This window comes from Chrysochloris asiatica, unplaced genomic scaffold (genome assembly GCF_000296735.1).
Source record: "Chrysochloris asiatica unplaced genomic scaffold, ChrAsi1.0 scaffold00048, whole genome shotgun sequence".
Classification (NCBI taxonomy): domain Eukaryota; kingdom Metazoa; phylum Chordata; class Mammalia; order Afrosoricida; family Chrysochloridae; genus Chrysochloris; species Chrysochloris asiatica.
The window spans coordinates 8657834-8671880 of record NW_006408566.1 but is presented as its reverse complement, the minus strand read 5'-3'; the positions used below and the strand labels follow the sequence as shown (position 1 = coordinate 8671880).

At 37.4% G+C, this 14047-nt stretch overlaps 1 protein-coding gene across 1 annotated transcript in view; it reads left to right on the top strand.

The window, feature by feature from the left end:
• The window catches only part of LEPR (leptin receptor), a 116170-nt gene that overhangs the window by 83480 nt on the left and 18643 nt on the right, over positions 1-14047 (top strand). Inside the window, exons 15-17 of the mRNA XM_006862501.1 lie at positions 5366-5461; positions 9316-9421; positions 11316-11391. Of these exons, the coding sequence (XP_006862563.1) occupies positions 5366-5461; positions 9316-9421; positions 11316-11391 (278 nt within the window). The remainder of the gene's footprint in view (positions 1-5365; positions 5462-9315; positions 9422-11315; positions 11392-14047) is intronic.

The following is a 14047-nucleotide window of genomic DNA, read 5'->3' as shown; positions in this document are numbered from 1 at the left end:
GTGCCATTGAATTAATTCTGACTCACAGTGACCCTGTATACAGAGTAGAACTGCCTTATAAGGTTTCCTAGACCTTAAGTCTTTTGTGGATGCAGACTGTCCAATCTTTCTGGGGTATCTGGTAGGCTTAAACCACCTACCTTTTGGTTAGCAGCCTGCCACTTAAACACTGCACTACTAGAATTCCTATGTACTGCACACACACCTCAAAACAAGACATGATAACATTTAAGTATTTCAAACATACTTAGCAAATGTAACATCAGTGGTGGGTGGTGATAGTTGTATGCCACTGAGTTGATTCCAACTCCTAGAGACCCTGTGTAGGTTTTCAGAGGCTATGAATCTTTACAGGAGCAGAAAGCATCTCGTCTTTCTTCCTCAGAGCCACTAGTGGATTCAAACTGCTAACCTTACAGTTAGCTGCCTAACTCAGAGCCCACCACACTACCAGGTATCCTTAATGTAACATTATTGAATTATAAACATATATATCAGATGATGTTGCTATTGTTAAGTGCTGTCAAGTTGGTTCTGACTCATAGAGACCCTTTTCAGGGAGTGGCTGATGGGTTTGAACTGCCAAACCTGCTGTTAACTGTCTAAGTGTTTATCCTACAATACCACATCAGGAATCCTATATCAGATGATAGTTGTTATGAATTGAATTGTGTCCCTAAAATATTCACAGAGGAACTTCAGAAAAGTTCTTTGAAAAATGGAATTTAAAGATTATGGAATTTTTTCATTAACTTTTTGAAGCCACCTTATATTACTGGTGGTGGTGGTTATGTGCCGTGGAGTCAGTTCTGACTCATAGTGACCCTGTATAGGGCTTCCGAAGCTGTAAATATTTACGGGAGCAGAAAGCCTCATCTTTCTCCCATGGAGCAGCTGGTAGTTTCGAACTGCTGACCTTGCAGTTAGTAGCCCAACTCATAACCATTTATATTATTAGTAATAGTAAAAAGCCTATTAGATCCATTATGTATATTGGTATAGAGCTCACTGTCCTCCTTGGATTCTAGGGTCCTATATATTGCAAGAAGACTTGGTGTTTCCCCCTCCCCATTCCACACACACACCTTCTTTCCCCAGGTTTGTTCAAGAGAATCAAAATTATCCACATCCAGTTATATTAAAATGTCTGTCCACATCCATGGCTGATGACAACATTGAACATGCCTGTGAAATGATTCTGTTGAATAGATGAGTGGATTATATGGCAAATCATTTGCAAATCAGCCATGGCTCTGCCTATGAAATAGCTTACAACAGATTTAGGTTTTGAAAAGCTTGTGTGAGATGGGAACCAAAACAGCTCATGGAAAAGCATAAATGGAAGCATTTGGACATCTGCAAACAAAACTTGGACCAATACTCCAAAGAAGGTAAACATTTCCTTAAAAAAAATCTTCCTGGTGATGAGACATGAATTCATCACTATGAGTCTGAGAATAAATGGCATAATCACCGACCAAGAAAAAGTTCAAATGTCAACCATCAGCTGGAAGATTGATGCCTTTAGTTTTCTGGGTTTCTTAAGGGTCAGTATTGAACAACTATTAGGAAAAACGTTCAGCAATCAACAGTGTTCATTATAGTGAGATGCTCACTGAAGAGCTGAAGTCTCAACTTCGAATTAAATGCAGAGGACTGCTCTCTAAGGGCATTGAGATCTTGCATGATGATTCACATCGTCACACCTCTGTGCACACTGTTGACACTCTGCAAAACTTCATTTTAAGGTGCAAAAGCATCCTCTGAATAGTCTGAACTTGCTCCACTGAACTTTCACCTGTTTGGTTTCCTGGAAGTAGCCCTTTGAGGTCAAAGTTTCACCTCTGATGAAGAAGTGAAGACAGCAGTGCATTTGTGGACCACAGTTCAGTCTGAAACATTTTTAAATAAGGGATTTGTTGTTGTTGTTAAGTGCCGTTGAGTCGGTTCTGACCCATAGCGACCCTGTACAGGGTTTCCGAGGCTGTAAATCTTTATGGGAACAGAACGCCTCATCTTTCTCCAGCGGAGCGGCTGGTAGTTTTGGAAAGCTTATTTACAGATGGACAAAGTGTATTGAAAAACAAGGATATTATGTTGAAAATGATGAATTTGTCTTTTCTAAAATTTAATTAAAATAAATTCTACAGTCAGAGTGCAGATAATTTTTGACTCACCCTTGTACAAGATTTCAGTCTCCCAGCTTCCTTGAACAGGGAAATTAGGTCATCTAAATTCCCATGAAAAGGAAAAGGAAATATTGTGAGGTAGTTAGCTTTGGAGATATGGGAAAGAAAGTTGTTGTTGTTAGGTGCCATCGAGTTGGTACCAACCCATAGTGACCTTATGCAAAGCAGAATGAAACATTGCCTGATTCTGAGCCAACCTTACTACTGTTGCCACGCTTGAGTCCATTGATGTTGCCACTTGGCCAATCTATCACATTGGGGGTCTTCCTCTTCTTCTCTGACCCTCCACCTTACCAAACATGATATCCTTCTCCAGCGACTGGTCCCTCCTGACAATACGTCCAAAGTATGAGAGACGAAGTTTGGCCATCTTGGCCTCTAAGCAGCATTCTGGCTGCACTTCTTCCAAAACAGATTATTGGTTCTTTTGGCAGCTCTTGGCACCTTCAATATTCTCCTCTAACACCATAACTCAAAAACATCAATTCTTCTATGGTCTTCCTTATTCACTGTACAGCTTTCACATGCATATGAGGTTATTGAAAATACCATGGCTTGGGTCAGGCACACCTTAGTCCTCAAGCTGACATCTTTGCTCTTCAACACTTTAAAAAGGTCTTGTTATATGCCAATTCCTTCAATGCACCTTGGACTTCCTCCTTCAGTATAATTGGCTCTTGATCATATGCTACCTCTTGAAATGGTTGAACATTAACCATTTCCTTTTGGCACAGTGGCTCTGTGTATTCCTTCCATCTTCTCTGGATGCTTTCTGCATCATTCAATAACGAAAGTCGAGACTTGGATTTTTTCTTCAGTTCCCCCAGCTTGAGAAATGCTGAGCATGTTCTTCCTTTTTGGTTTTCTGATTCCAGATCTTTGCACATTTTCTTGTAATATTTGTCTTTATCTTTTCAAGCTGATCTTTGAAATTTTATGTTCAGCTTTTGTAACTCCTCATTTCTTCCATTTGCTATAGTGTCTCAACACTGGAGAGCAAGTTTCAGTGTTTCTTCTGACATCCATTTTGATCTTTTCCTTCTTTCTTGTCTTCTTAATGACTTTTTGCTTTCTTTATGTATGATGTTCTTGATGTCATCCCACAACTCTTGTGATCTTCGGTCTTTAGTGTTTAAATGTATCAAATCTGTTCTTCAGATGATCTCTGAATTCAGGTGGGATATATTCCAGGTCATCTTTTGGCTCTCGTGGACTTGTTTTAATTTTCTTCAGATTTAGTTTGAATTTGCATATGACTAATTGATGGTCTGTTCCACAGTCTGCCCCTGGCCTTGTTTTCACTAATGAGATGGAGCTTTTCCATCGTCTCTTTCCACAGATGTAGGCAATTTGATTTCTATGTGTTCCATCTGGCAAGGTCCATGTGTATTATGCTCTTATGCTATTTAAAGATAATGTATATGAAATGAACAAATCATTGGTCTTGTAGAATTTTATCATGCATTCTCCAGCATCATTTCTAACACCAAGGCCATATTTTCCAACTACTGATCCTTCTTCTTTGCTCCCAACCTTTGCATTCCAATCATCAGTAATGATCAATATATCTTGATTCATGTTTGATCGATTTCAGATTGAAGAAGCTGGGAAAATTCTTCTATTTCATCCTCACTGACTTTAGTGGTTGGTGCGTAAATTTTAATAATAGTGGTATTAACTGGTCTTCCCTGTAGGTGCATGGATATTATCCTATCACAGACAGCATTGTACCTAATGACTGATCTGGATATATATATATTTTTTTGACAATGAATGCAACACCATACCTCTTCAATTTGTCATTCCTGGTATAGTAAACCATGTGGTTGTCAGATTTAAATGGCCAATACCAGTCCATTTCAGCTCACTAATGCCTAAGATATTAATGTTTATGCATTCCATTTCATTTTTGAAAACTTCCAATTTTCCCAGATTCATATTTCTTACATTCCATGTTCTGATTTTCAATGGATGTTTACATCTGTTTCTCCTCATTCTGAGTGTGCGCCATCAGCAAATCAATGTCCCATGGGATTTTCTTCCACAAGCTTAACTCCATTCTCATCATCACAGTCAACTCTACTTTGAGGAGACAGCTCTTCCCCAGAAGCATGTTGAGTGCCTTCCAATTTGAGGGGCTCATTTTCCGGCACTATATCTGACAGTGTTTCTCTGCTATTCATAAGGTTTTCAGTGACTAAATATTCAGAAGTGGTTCATCACTCCTTTCCTAGTCTGTCTTTGTCTTGAAACTCATCTGAAATGTGTCCACCATGAGTGACCCTACTGGTATTTAAAATACCGGTGGCATATCTTTCAGAATCACAACAACTCACAAGCTACCACAGTATAACAAACTGACAGACGAGTGGTGGCCATCTGGTTTTAAGTGGAAACTGTCACTTTAAATTTCGAGGAGATCTGTGCGCATGCATAGTGAACCCTTCAGGGGTGGGGATGGGATGTCTATTCATTCAGGCATCCCCTCTAGTCACCAAAATGGAGGTGCGTAGACAGCAAGAGACCAATGAACAGATACTAAAAAAAGAATGTCCATACCTGTATCTCCATGGTTCTGTCAGGCGTTCATGGCTGTTCTGATCCTTCCACTACTTGGTTTCTTCCAAGCTCCGGGAGTAGCTTAGCGTCTTGAATTAGAAAGCAATGGATTTCTTGATTCTGCTACAAATTCCCCTAGCAGTAAACCTTCTAATCTTCTAAATATTCTTTTATATGTGGTTCAGAGTTCTAGCACTGTTCCCTGAGCCTGCTTGGTCTGTTATTCTGTGTTGGTGGTGATGGAACTCCTCACTGCATGTCTACCCGATCTGCCATCTTAGAAAAGTAGGATATATTAATCCAGATAGACAAATAAGGAAAAGAAACAACTCATATGTACTGAACTTGAACAAGTTGTCTTTCACTAGAACATGGATTTGAAAAGTTGATGTCTTCTATATCTAGATATGATTTTTTAAAATTAATTAATTGTGAAAATTATTTTTTGTTATTACCAGGTGAATTTGGAGCCCTCTCTTATCATGTTTATCTATAAATAACAAGTAATTAATATGTCTGGAGACATAGAAGATTCACTTAAATTTTTTCTATATATGCATTCCACTGCTTAATTTTAATTCAGTGCAAATGAGCCTCCAACATGTTTTTATTCTCAGATCATTTCATCCCCATTGAGAAGTATCAGTTCAGTCTTTACCCAGTATTTATGGAAGGAGTGGGAAAACCGAAGATAATTAATAGTTTCACCCAAGGTAAAATTTCTACTTTTATATATTTTTTTAAGATAGTTGTGTGGTTTTATAATTTGTTGATGGTAATGTTGCCATCTGATTATTCCTTTTTTGGCTGATTGAACAATCATGTAACTGATCAGAGTCTTATACAGCCGTGTTGTGAGGTAGTACAGGGTTCCATGATGGTAGTAAGAAAAACGATCAGTTATCATGGTATTGAATTCTTATATTGGTAAGTAAAGACTTAAATTGAGTAAAAAGTTTATGGAACTAAAAGTAAGGAGAATATTTTTATTGTTGTTAAGTGCCAATGAGTCAATTTCAACTCATGTATTGAATTCTTATATTGGTAAGTAAAGACTTAAATTGAGTAAAAAGTTTATGGAACTAAAAGTAAGGAGAATATTTTTATTGTTGCTAAGTGCCAATGAGTCAATTTCAACTCATAACGATGCAATGTAGGGTTTCCAACGAGTGGCTGTTGGGTTTGAACTGCTAATCGTGTGGTTAGCAGTCCAGTGCTTATTCTATAGCACTGTACCAAGACTTCAAGGGAAACATAAAGTTGTATAATATAATACAGTATCACAAGGATTAATTGGAAAAATATTAATATTTTATAATTCACATAAATACTTTAACCAAGAGTGACATGAAGGGTCTTCAGAAAACTTGTGAAAAAATTATATTATATTTTCATTCCATTTGTCCATGAACTTCTTGAATCCCCCTCATTCAGTCCCATGAAACATATATTAAGTTTTTTAAAAAGTTATATCGGTTTTTCAGAGACAATATTTTTCCCACTAAAAAGTTAAACTGGAGAGATAGTTTTGGGAAAAATAAGTTGGTTGGATATTTTTATCTTTTATTTTTATTCATATTACCATACTTAGAGTAAGGTAAGTTTTCTTAACCAACATTTAGATATTGATAGTACTTTTTAAATTGTCTTGAAATTCTAGTAACCTAGTACAAATGAACCCTGGTGTGGCCCTGTAGGACAAGCACTGGCCTGGTAACCACAAGGTCATGTTTCAAATCCACGAGCTGCTCCTTGGAAACCCTATACAGGGTCACTATGAATTGGAACCACCCCAACATCAATTAACAAAAATAATAATGATGCTTCAAGATAGAAAAGTTTTACCTGGTTTTAGAATACACATAATTAGAAAATTGTATTTGTGTATTGTTAACAAATACTTAATAAACACTTTCAAAGCACTGGAGCCACCATTCATCTGTCAGTTTGTCATTCTGTGGTGGCTTGTGAGTTGCCGTGATTCTGGAAGCTATGCCATGGGTTTTTAAATACCAGCAGGGTCCCCATGGTGGACAGGTTTCAGATGAGCTTCTAGACAAAGACAGACTAGGAAAAAGGAGTGATGAACTACTTCCAAATATTTAGTCACTGAAAACCTCATGAATAGCAGAGAAACACTGTCAGATATAGTGCCAGAAAATGAGCCCCTCAGGTTTGAAGGCGCTCAAAATGCAAGTGGGAAAAGCTGCCTCCTCAAAGTAAGAGTTGACTAGGATGACGCAAATGGAGTAAAGCCCATGGAAGTAAAGTCCTTGGGAACTTCATTTGCTGATGGGGCACAACTTAAAATGAAGAAAAACAGCTGTAAACATCCATTAATAATCAGAACATGGAATGTATGAAATATGAATCTATAAAAATTGGAAATTGTCAAAAATGAAATGAAACTCATAAATATGGATATCTTAGGCATTAGTGAGCTGAAATGGACTGGTATTGAGCATTTCGAATCTGACCACAACATGGTTTACTATGCCAGGAATGACAAATTGAAGAGGAATGGTGTTGCATTATCATCAAAAAGAACATATCAAGCTCTGTCATGAGGTACAATGCTGTCTGTGATAGGATAATATCCATGCGCCAAAGGTTGGAGACAAACAAGAAGGATCAGTATATGGAAAATATGGCCTTGGTGATATAAATAATGCTGGAGATCACATGATAGAATTCTGTAAAACCAAAGATTTATTCATTGCAAATACCTTCTTTAAACAGCATAAGAGATGATTACACACATGGACCTCACCAAGTGGAATACACAGAAATTAAATTGACTACATCTGTGGAAAGAGACGGTGGAAAAACTGCATCTCATCAGCCAAAACAAGGTCAGGGGCAGATTGTGAAACAGATCGTCAATTGCTCGTATGCAAAATCAGACTGAAGCTGAAAAAAATGAAAACAAATCCATGACAGCCAAAATATGACCTTGAATATATCCTACCTGAATTTAGAGATCATCTGAAGAACAGATTTGATACATTAAACCCTCTATAGACGGAAAAGCAGAAGAGTTGTGGGATGACATCGTGAACATCATACAGGAAAAAAAACAAAAGGTCATTAAGAAGACAAGAAAGAAGGAAAAGACCAAAATGGATATTAGAAGAGATATTGAATGAAACACGCTCTCTAGCAAAGAGATATTAAAATAAATGGAAGAAATGAGGAGGTATAAGAGCTGAACAGAAAATTTCCAAGGTCAGCTTGAGAAGACAAAGTCAAACATTACAAAATATGCAAAGATTTAGAGTAAGAAAAAAGGGGAAGAACACGCCCAGGATGTCTCAAGCTGGGAAAAATGAAAAAAATACTCAAGCCTCAGCTTTTGGTACTGACGGATTCTCTGGGCAAATTATTGAATGATACAGAAAGCATAAGTACAATTGTTGTTGTTGTTGTTAAGTGCCATCGAGTCGGGTCCGACCCGTAGCGACCCTGTACAGGGTTTCCAAGGGTGTAAATCTTTACGGGAGTAGAAAGCCTCATCTTTCTCCCGCGGAGTGACTGGTAGTTTCGAACCGCTGACCTTAAGGTTCGCAGCCCGATTCGTAACCACTACGCTAAAGAAATCCATTTCAAGAGGTAGCATATGGTTAAGAGCCAATGATACTGAAGGAAGAAATCCAAGGTGCACTGAAGGAATTGATAAAGAACAAGGCACCAGGAATTAATGGAATACAAATTGAAATCTTTCAAGAAAGTGAAGCAGCGCTGGAGGCACTCACTCATCTCTGCCAAGAAATTTGGAAGACAATTATCTGGCCAACTGATTGGAAGAGATCCGTATTTGTGCCCATTCCAAAGAGAGGTGACCCAACGGAATGCGGAAATCATTGGACAGTCTCTTTGATATCCCATGCGAGTAAAGCTTTACTAAAGGTAATACAGAAACAGCTATAAGCAAGATATAGTCAAAATTCTTTGCCAACATTGTAATTAGAAGGCATCAGTTCTTTATTCTTTCTTATTCATTGTCCAGGTTTTACATACATGTGAGGCAGTTGAAATGAGCATTCCTTGAGTCAGCCACACTTTGAGTCAGCCCTCAAAGTAATGTCTCTTCTTACATTTTAACGATGTCCTTTGCCGCAAAATTTTCCGATGCAATAAATAAAACATTTGATTTCTTGACTACTGCTTCCCTGAGCATTGATCGTGAATCCAAGTAAAATGAAATTCTTGAAAACGTCAATCTTTTCTGTTTATCCTGATGTCCATAATTGGTCTAGTTGTGATGATTTTTGTTTTCTTTATGTTGATGAATAATCCAGACTGAAGGATATAGGATTTGTTGTTGTAGTTGTCATTTTTATCTCCATCAGTAAATGTTTCAAGTCTTCTTCAGTTTGAGCAAGCAAGGTTATGTCATCTGCATGCCACAGGTTGTTAATGAGTCTTCCTCCAATTCTGTTGCTGCTTCATGAGTCCAACTTCTAAGATTATTTGCACACCATGCAATTTTTATATTTACATTTTTATACAATAAGTTATTAACATTTTATCAAGCTTATGAGTTGTGTGAATTGTATTTCTTTTTCAGATGATATTGAAAAACACCAGAATGATGCAGGTCTATATATAATTGTGCCAATAATTATTTCCTCTTCAATCTTACTGCTTGGAACATTGTTAATATCACACCAAAGGTATTTTACTTGGTATTAAGAATCTTTATGGCAAAAATCCCTTGAGTATATTTAATTTGTTTTAAAAACCTGAATCAGAAACATTAAAGTATTCTAAGTGTTTCAGTATGTCTCCAATGTACAATTGTTGTTGTTGTTGTTAAGTGCCATCGAGTTGGGTTCCAACCCATAGCAACCCTGTATAGGGTTTCCAAGGAGTCGCTGGTGAGCTTGAACTGCAGGCCTCCTGGTTCAAGCAGACTTTGCAGTCCATCGCATTAACCAACAGCGCCTCACTAGGAGTACAATTAAGGTGGTGTAAAAAGGAAAGGTCTGTTTTTTAGAAACCACATTTCATTTTCCTAGGACAGCTTAAGCTCATGAAAAAAAAAAACCTTTTTCTTGTTTTTGTTTTTTTTTTGTATACATACACACATATATATCTCTATATATATACTTTCCAGAAATAACAGTCTTATAATAGACAATATATTTTTAGCTGTTCTTAAGTGCTGTCAAGTCAGTTCCAACTCATAGCAATCTTGTGTAGGGTTTCCAAGGAGGGGCTGGTGAGTTTGAACCATTAATCTTGTCATTCAAACCAACCTTGTTATCAAGTGATTATCTTCCACTGTCACACCAGTACTCCAGTATGTTCTTGGAAGTAAAAATGGCTTTCAAGTCTGCTATTTGGGTTGACGACTCTTAATGGTGAAGACTGACCTCGAGTTCTGGAGTAGTGAATGTGTTTAGGATTAATTGTTGTTGGTGTTAGTGCCGTTCGTTGGTTCTGAAGCATAACGACCCTGTATAGGGTTTCCAAGGAGCAGCTAATGGGATTGAACTGCCAACCTTGAGACTCAAACCGATATTTCAGTTGAGTGCATTATCCTACAGTGCCACAGAACTCTTATGATTAGTAGACACACTGCTTTTGGTGGATCAACACTGGGTGGCTCCTGTCTGTGCTTTGTCAGGCATATCGTCTTGAATTTCCTGGAAGGTTCTGTGACATCACTCCTTACTCAGCAGTTGGAAACAAAGAGATCCATCTCTCTATAAAACTTTTGTCCTTTACCAAAAAAGAGGAGGAGGTGATTTGAGAATTTATACTTAGCACTAAGTCAAGTGAGCTGATGAGGTTATGTCAAGCAGAATTGTTACCAAAATTCACTTGTAAGGCCATTTAAAAAAACAAAATGTTTTTTTTTTTCTCCCTGGGTTAAGTGTTTAGCCCAATACCTGGATTATAGCTTTCAATAAGTGTTGGCTATTTTTGTTATTGTTGTTAAGTGCCGTCGAGTCGGTTCTAGCCCATAGCAGCCCTATAAAGGATTTCTGAGGAGCAGCTGGTGTTTGAACCACTAACCTTGCAATTCAAACTGATCTTGTGGTTGAGTGCTTATCCTACAGTGCCACACCAGGACTCTTTTTTTTTTTTCAGGACCCCATTTTTGTTATTACAATTAGCTTTTGTTTTTCTAAATTAAGGAGCTCTAGTAGGGCAATTAGGAGAAAGATTTACAGCCCGGGTCACTATGAGACAGAACTGACTCCACGGCACTTAACAACAACAACAACAAGTGGTGCAATGGTTTCGTGTTTAGCTATTAACAGAAAGGTTGGTGGTTTGAGCCTACCAGCCACTTTATAGGGAAAAAAGTCCTGGTAATGTGTTCCCATAAAGATTACAGCCTAAGAAAGCCTATGGGGTTTTCAGTTCTACTCTGAGTAGAAATCAACTCAATGGCACATAATGACAATATATAGAACTTTGGTGGAAATCCCCATGTTAGGGCATGTGCAAATAAATCTGACCCTACTGAGGTGGATTGATTTCCAGTGTGTATATCTATTAGCTCTTAGCATTTTTAATATTGGTGCTTTTCTCTAATACCTTGTTTATCCTTTGTAGAATGAAGAAGCTGTTTTGGGAAGATGTTCCAAACCCCAAGAATTGTTCCTGGGCGCAAGGACTTAATTTTCAGAAGGTCCTTTTTTTCAGATTATTATTTTTTAAATCTAGAAGGTTTAATTAAGATTACATTTTAGATGGCATAGGACTTCTAAAGTCTTAAACATTTTGAAGTTTAAAAGTTCCTATTTTATTAAATCCATTTAAATTAGTCTGTGTAATCTATTCCATATTTTCAAGAATTGTTGTTGTTGTTGTTAAGTGCTGTTGAGTCGATTCCGACCCATAGCGACCCCGTACAGGGTTTCCGAAGCTGTAAATCTTTACTGGAGCAGATCGCCTCATCTTTCTCCCTCGGAACCCCTGGTAGTTTCGAACTCCCGACCTTGCGGTCTGCAGCCCGATTCATAGCCACTATGCTACCAGAGCATCACCTTAAATTGATTTAACAACCTATTTGCACTTAGAAGCACACTGTTCTATAGCTTATTAATGAATGAATGAACCAGTCAGTAATATTGTAGACAACCAGCATCACAAAAGTTTAACCTGTTATATTTCAACTGAAGAGACACTGCCTTGCCTTTGGAGCAGTCAGCAATGGAGTTTTACATATCCTCATTCATTTTATACAAATTTCCCTTTGCCTGACTCTAACAAGTCCCAGGGCCATATATAATACTCTTCAGCTATGCCGGTGCTCACTGTAAACCCGGAGTTTCATTTCAGTAAAAGAGAATTACTGAATATTTTCTATTAATAAAGCATTTGGTACTCACCTTTATTCCATTATGCATTTAAATAGCAACATCATTGTCATTATAATAATACATAATATTCAATAATATTAACAATAGGTATAATTATGTGGCGCTTTAAAATAAGCACTGGACTGCTAACCACAAGATCAATGGTTCAAACCCACTAGCTGCTCCTTAGAAACCCTATACAGGATTCCTATGAGTCAGAACTGATTCAATGGCACTTAACAACAATAACATAATTAATACTATTAACAAGATTTAAGACCTATTTTTTTCATTTTTAGTTTTATTTGTCATTCATTCACTTGTTCAACAAGCACATAAAAAATGCTTATATGTAAGACTAGCCTGTTGCTAAGCCCTGGGAAAACAGTTTTAAAAGTTTCTCCTTGCCATCTAGAAAGTGAAAAATGGAATTGCAGAATTGTGTGTGATTGGATTGAAAATAGTGTAGACAGAGTTTATCTTCTTTTATCTCTCCAAAATAGCTTCTCCTTTCTTTTCACTTACTGATTCGTTCATTTCATTCCTACATTTGAGGGCTATTCATTGAATACTGATTCTATACCTGTTACTACTTATAATGACAAGAATAATAGAAACAACTTGAGTGTATAGTCTAGAGAGAGAGGTAATCATTAATCAGCTTATCACAATAAATAACCATGAATTGTAAATTGTTGTTGTTAAGTGGTGTCGAATCAGTTCGGACCCATAGTGACCCTGTATATGGTTTCTAAGGGGCAGCTGGTGAGTTTGAAACACCAACCTTTTGGTTTAAACTGACCTTGCGGTCCAGTGCTTTATGCCACAGAGCCACACCAGGACTCCAACTGTAAACTACATGTTATGAAAGAAAGGGACTCAGTGAAGTAAGAGCTTATAATGTGGGATCTGGCTGTGGGCTTGGAGACGAGCAGGTGAAGGTAGGAAAATGACATTTGAGTCACAATAAGGAAGATGAATACTGTCATCACTAACTAGACTTTGAGGAGGCAGGGACGCTGCAGTCAAGAGGGCCTGCAAATCTAAACCCCTTTGGGTGGCAGAACCACAGCACATCCCAAACAGAAAAGAGGATGACTAGAAGACAAAGAATAAGAGAAAAGTTTTTCCTTACATAATGAGTTTTTCTTAAAAAAAACACACAAAACAACAACAACAAAAAACACAAACAACTAAATATCTATATGGTACTGACTAATAGCGACCCTATATACAACAGTAGAAAACACTGCCTGGTCCTGGGCCAATCTTACAATCATTGCTACACCAACGTCCATTGCTGCTCCCATTGTGCCAATCCATCTTGTTGGGGCTCTTCTTCTTTTACTCCAACCCTCCACTTTATCAAACATGATATTCTTCTCCAGGGACTGGTCTGCGGGAGTCCAGCTCACTCAGGGTTGTGGGACATGAAAGGAGACGTGGAGTTGGCGAAAATGGAAGTAATTGAGAGCCTTTGCTTAGTTGGCTGAAGCAGGCTCTCTTTCTCTGTCTGCTTGTTCTTCTTCTGGCCTGGCTCAGCAAGTCTTTATTTTTATACTTAAAACTACACAGTACATAATGAATTGACACTTTGATCTTTTCTTGAATTATTACAAAGTCTACCACAACATTCTTGCACCTGGTCATTAGACAACTTTGACAAAAATATTTCTGTGATGTTCAAACTGACTTTCATCTCCTTTCTCAGTAGGTGATAAATTGTTTCCTCTCATTTCCACTAAAAGATTAAGTCAAACCTTACACAAATCATTTCTAGTTATCAGACTCCTGATTACATTTTCTTAGTAACATAAGTTTCTATTAATCATCAATGCTCACACTACCTTATTATTTCTACTAACTAATTATCAATTTTCTATCCTACATAATGTACTAATATTTTCATAGTAAAAAGTATTACTAATATCTACTTATTTATTTTTCTAAAGTATTCATTAAATTGCTTGATAACAATGTTTT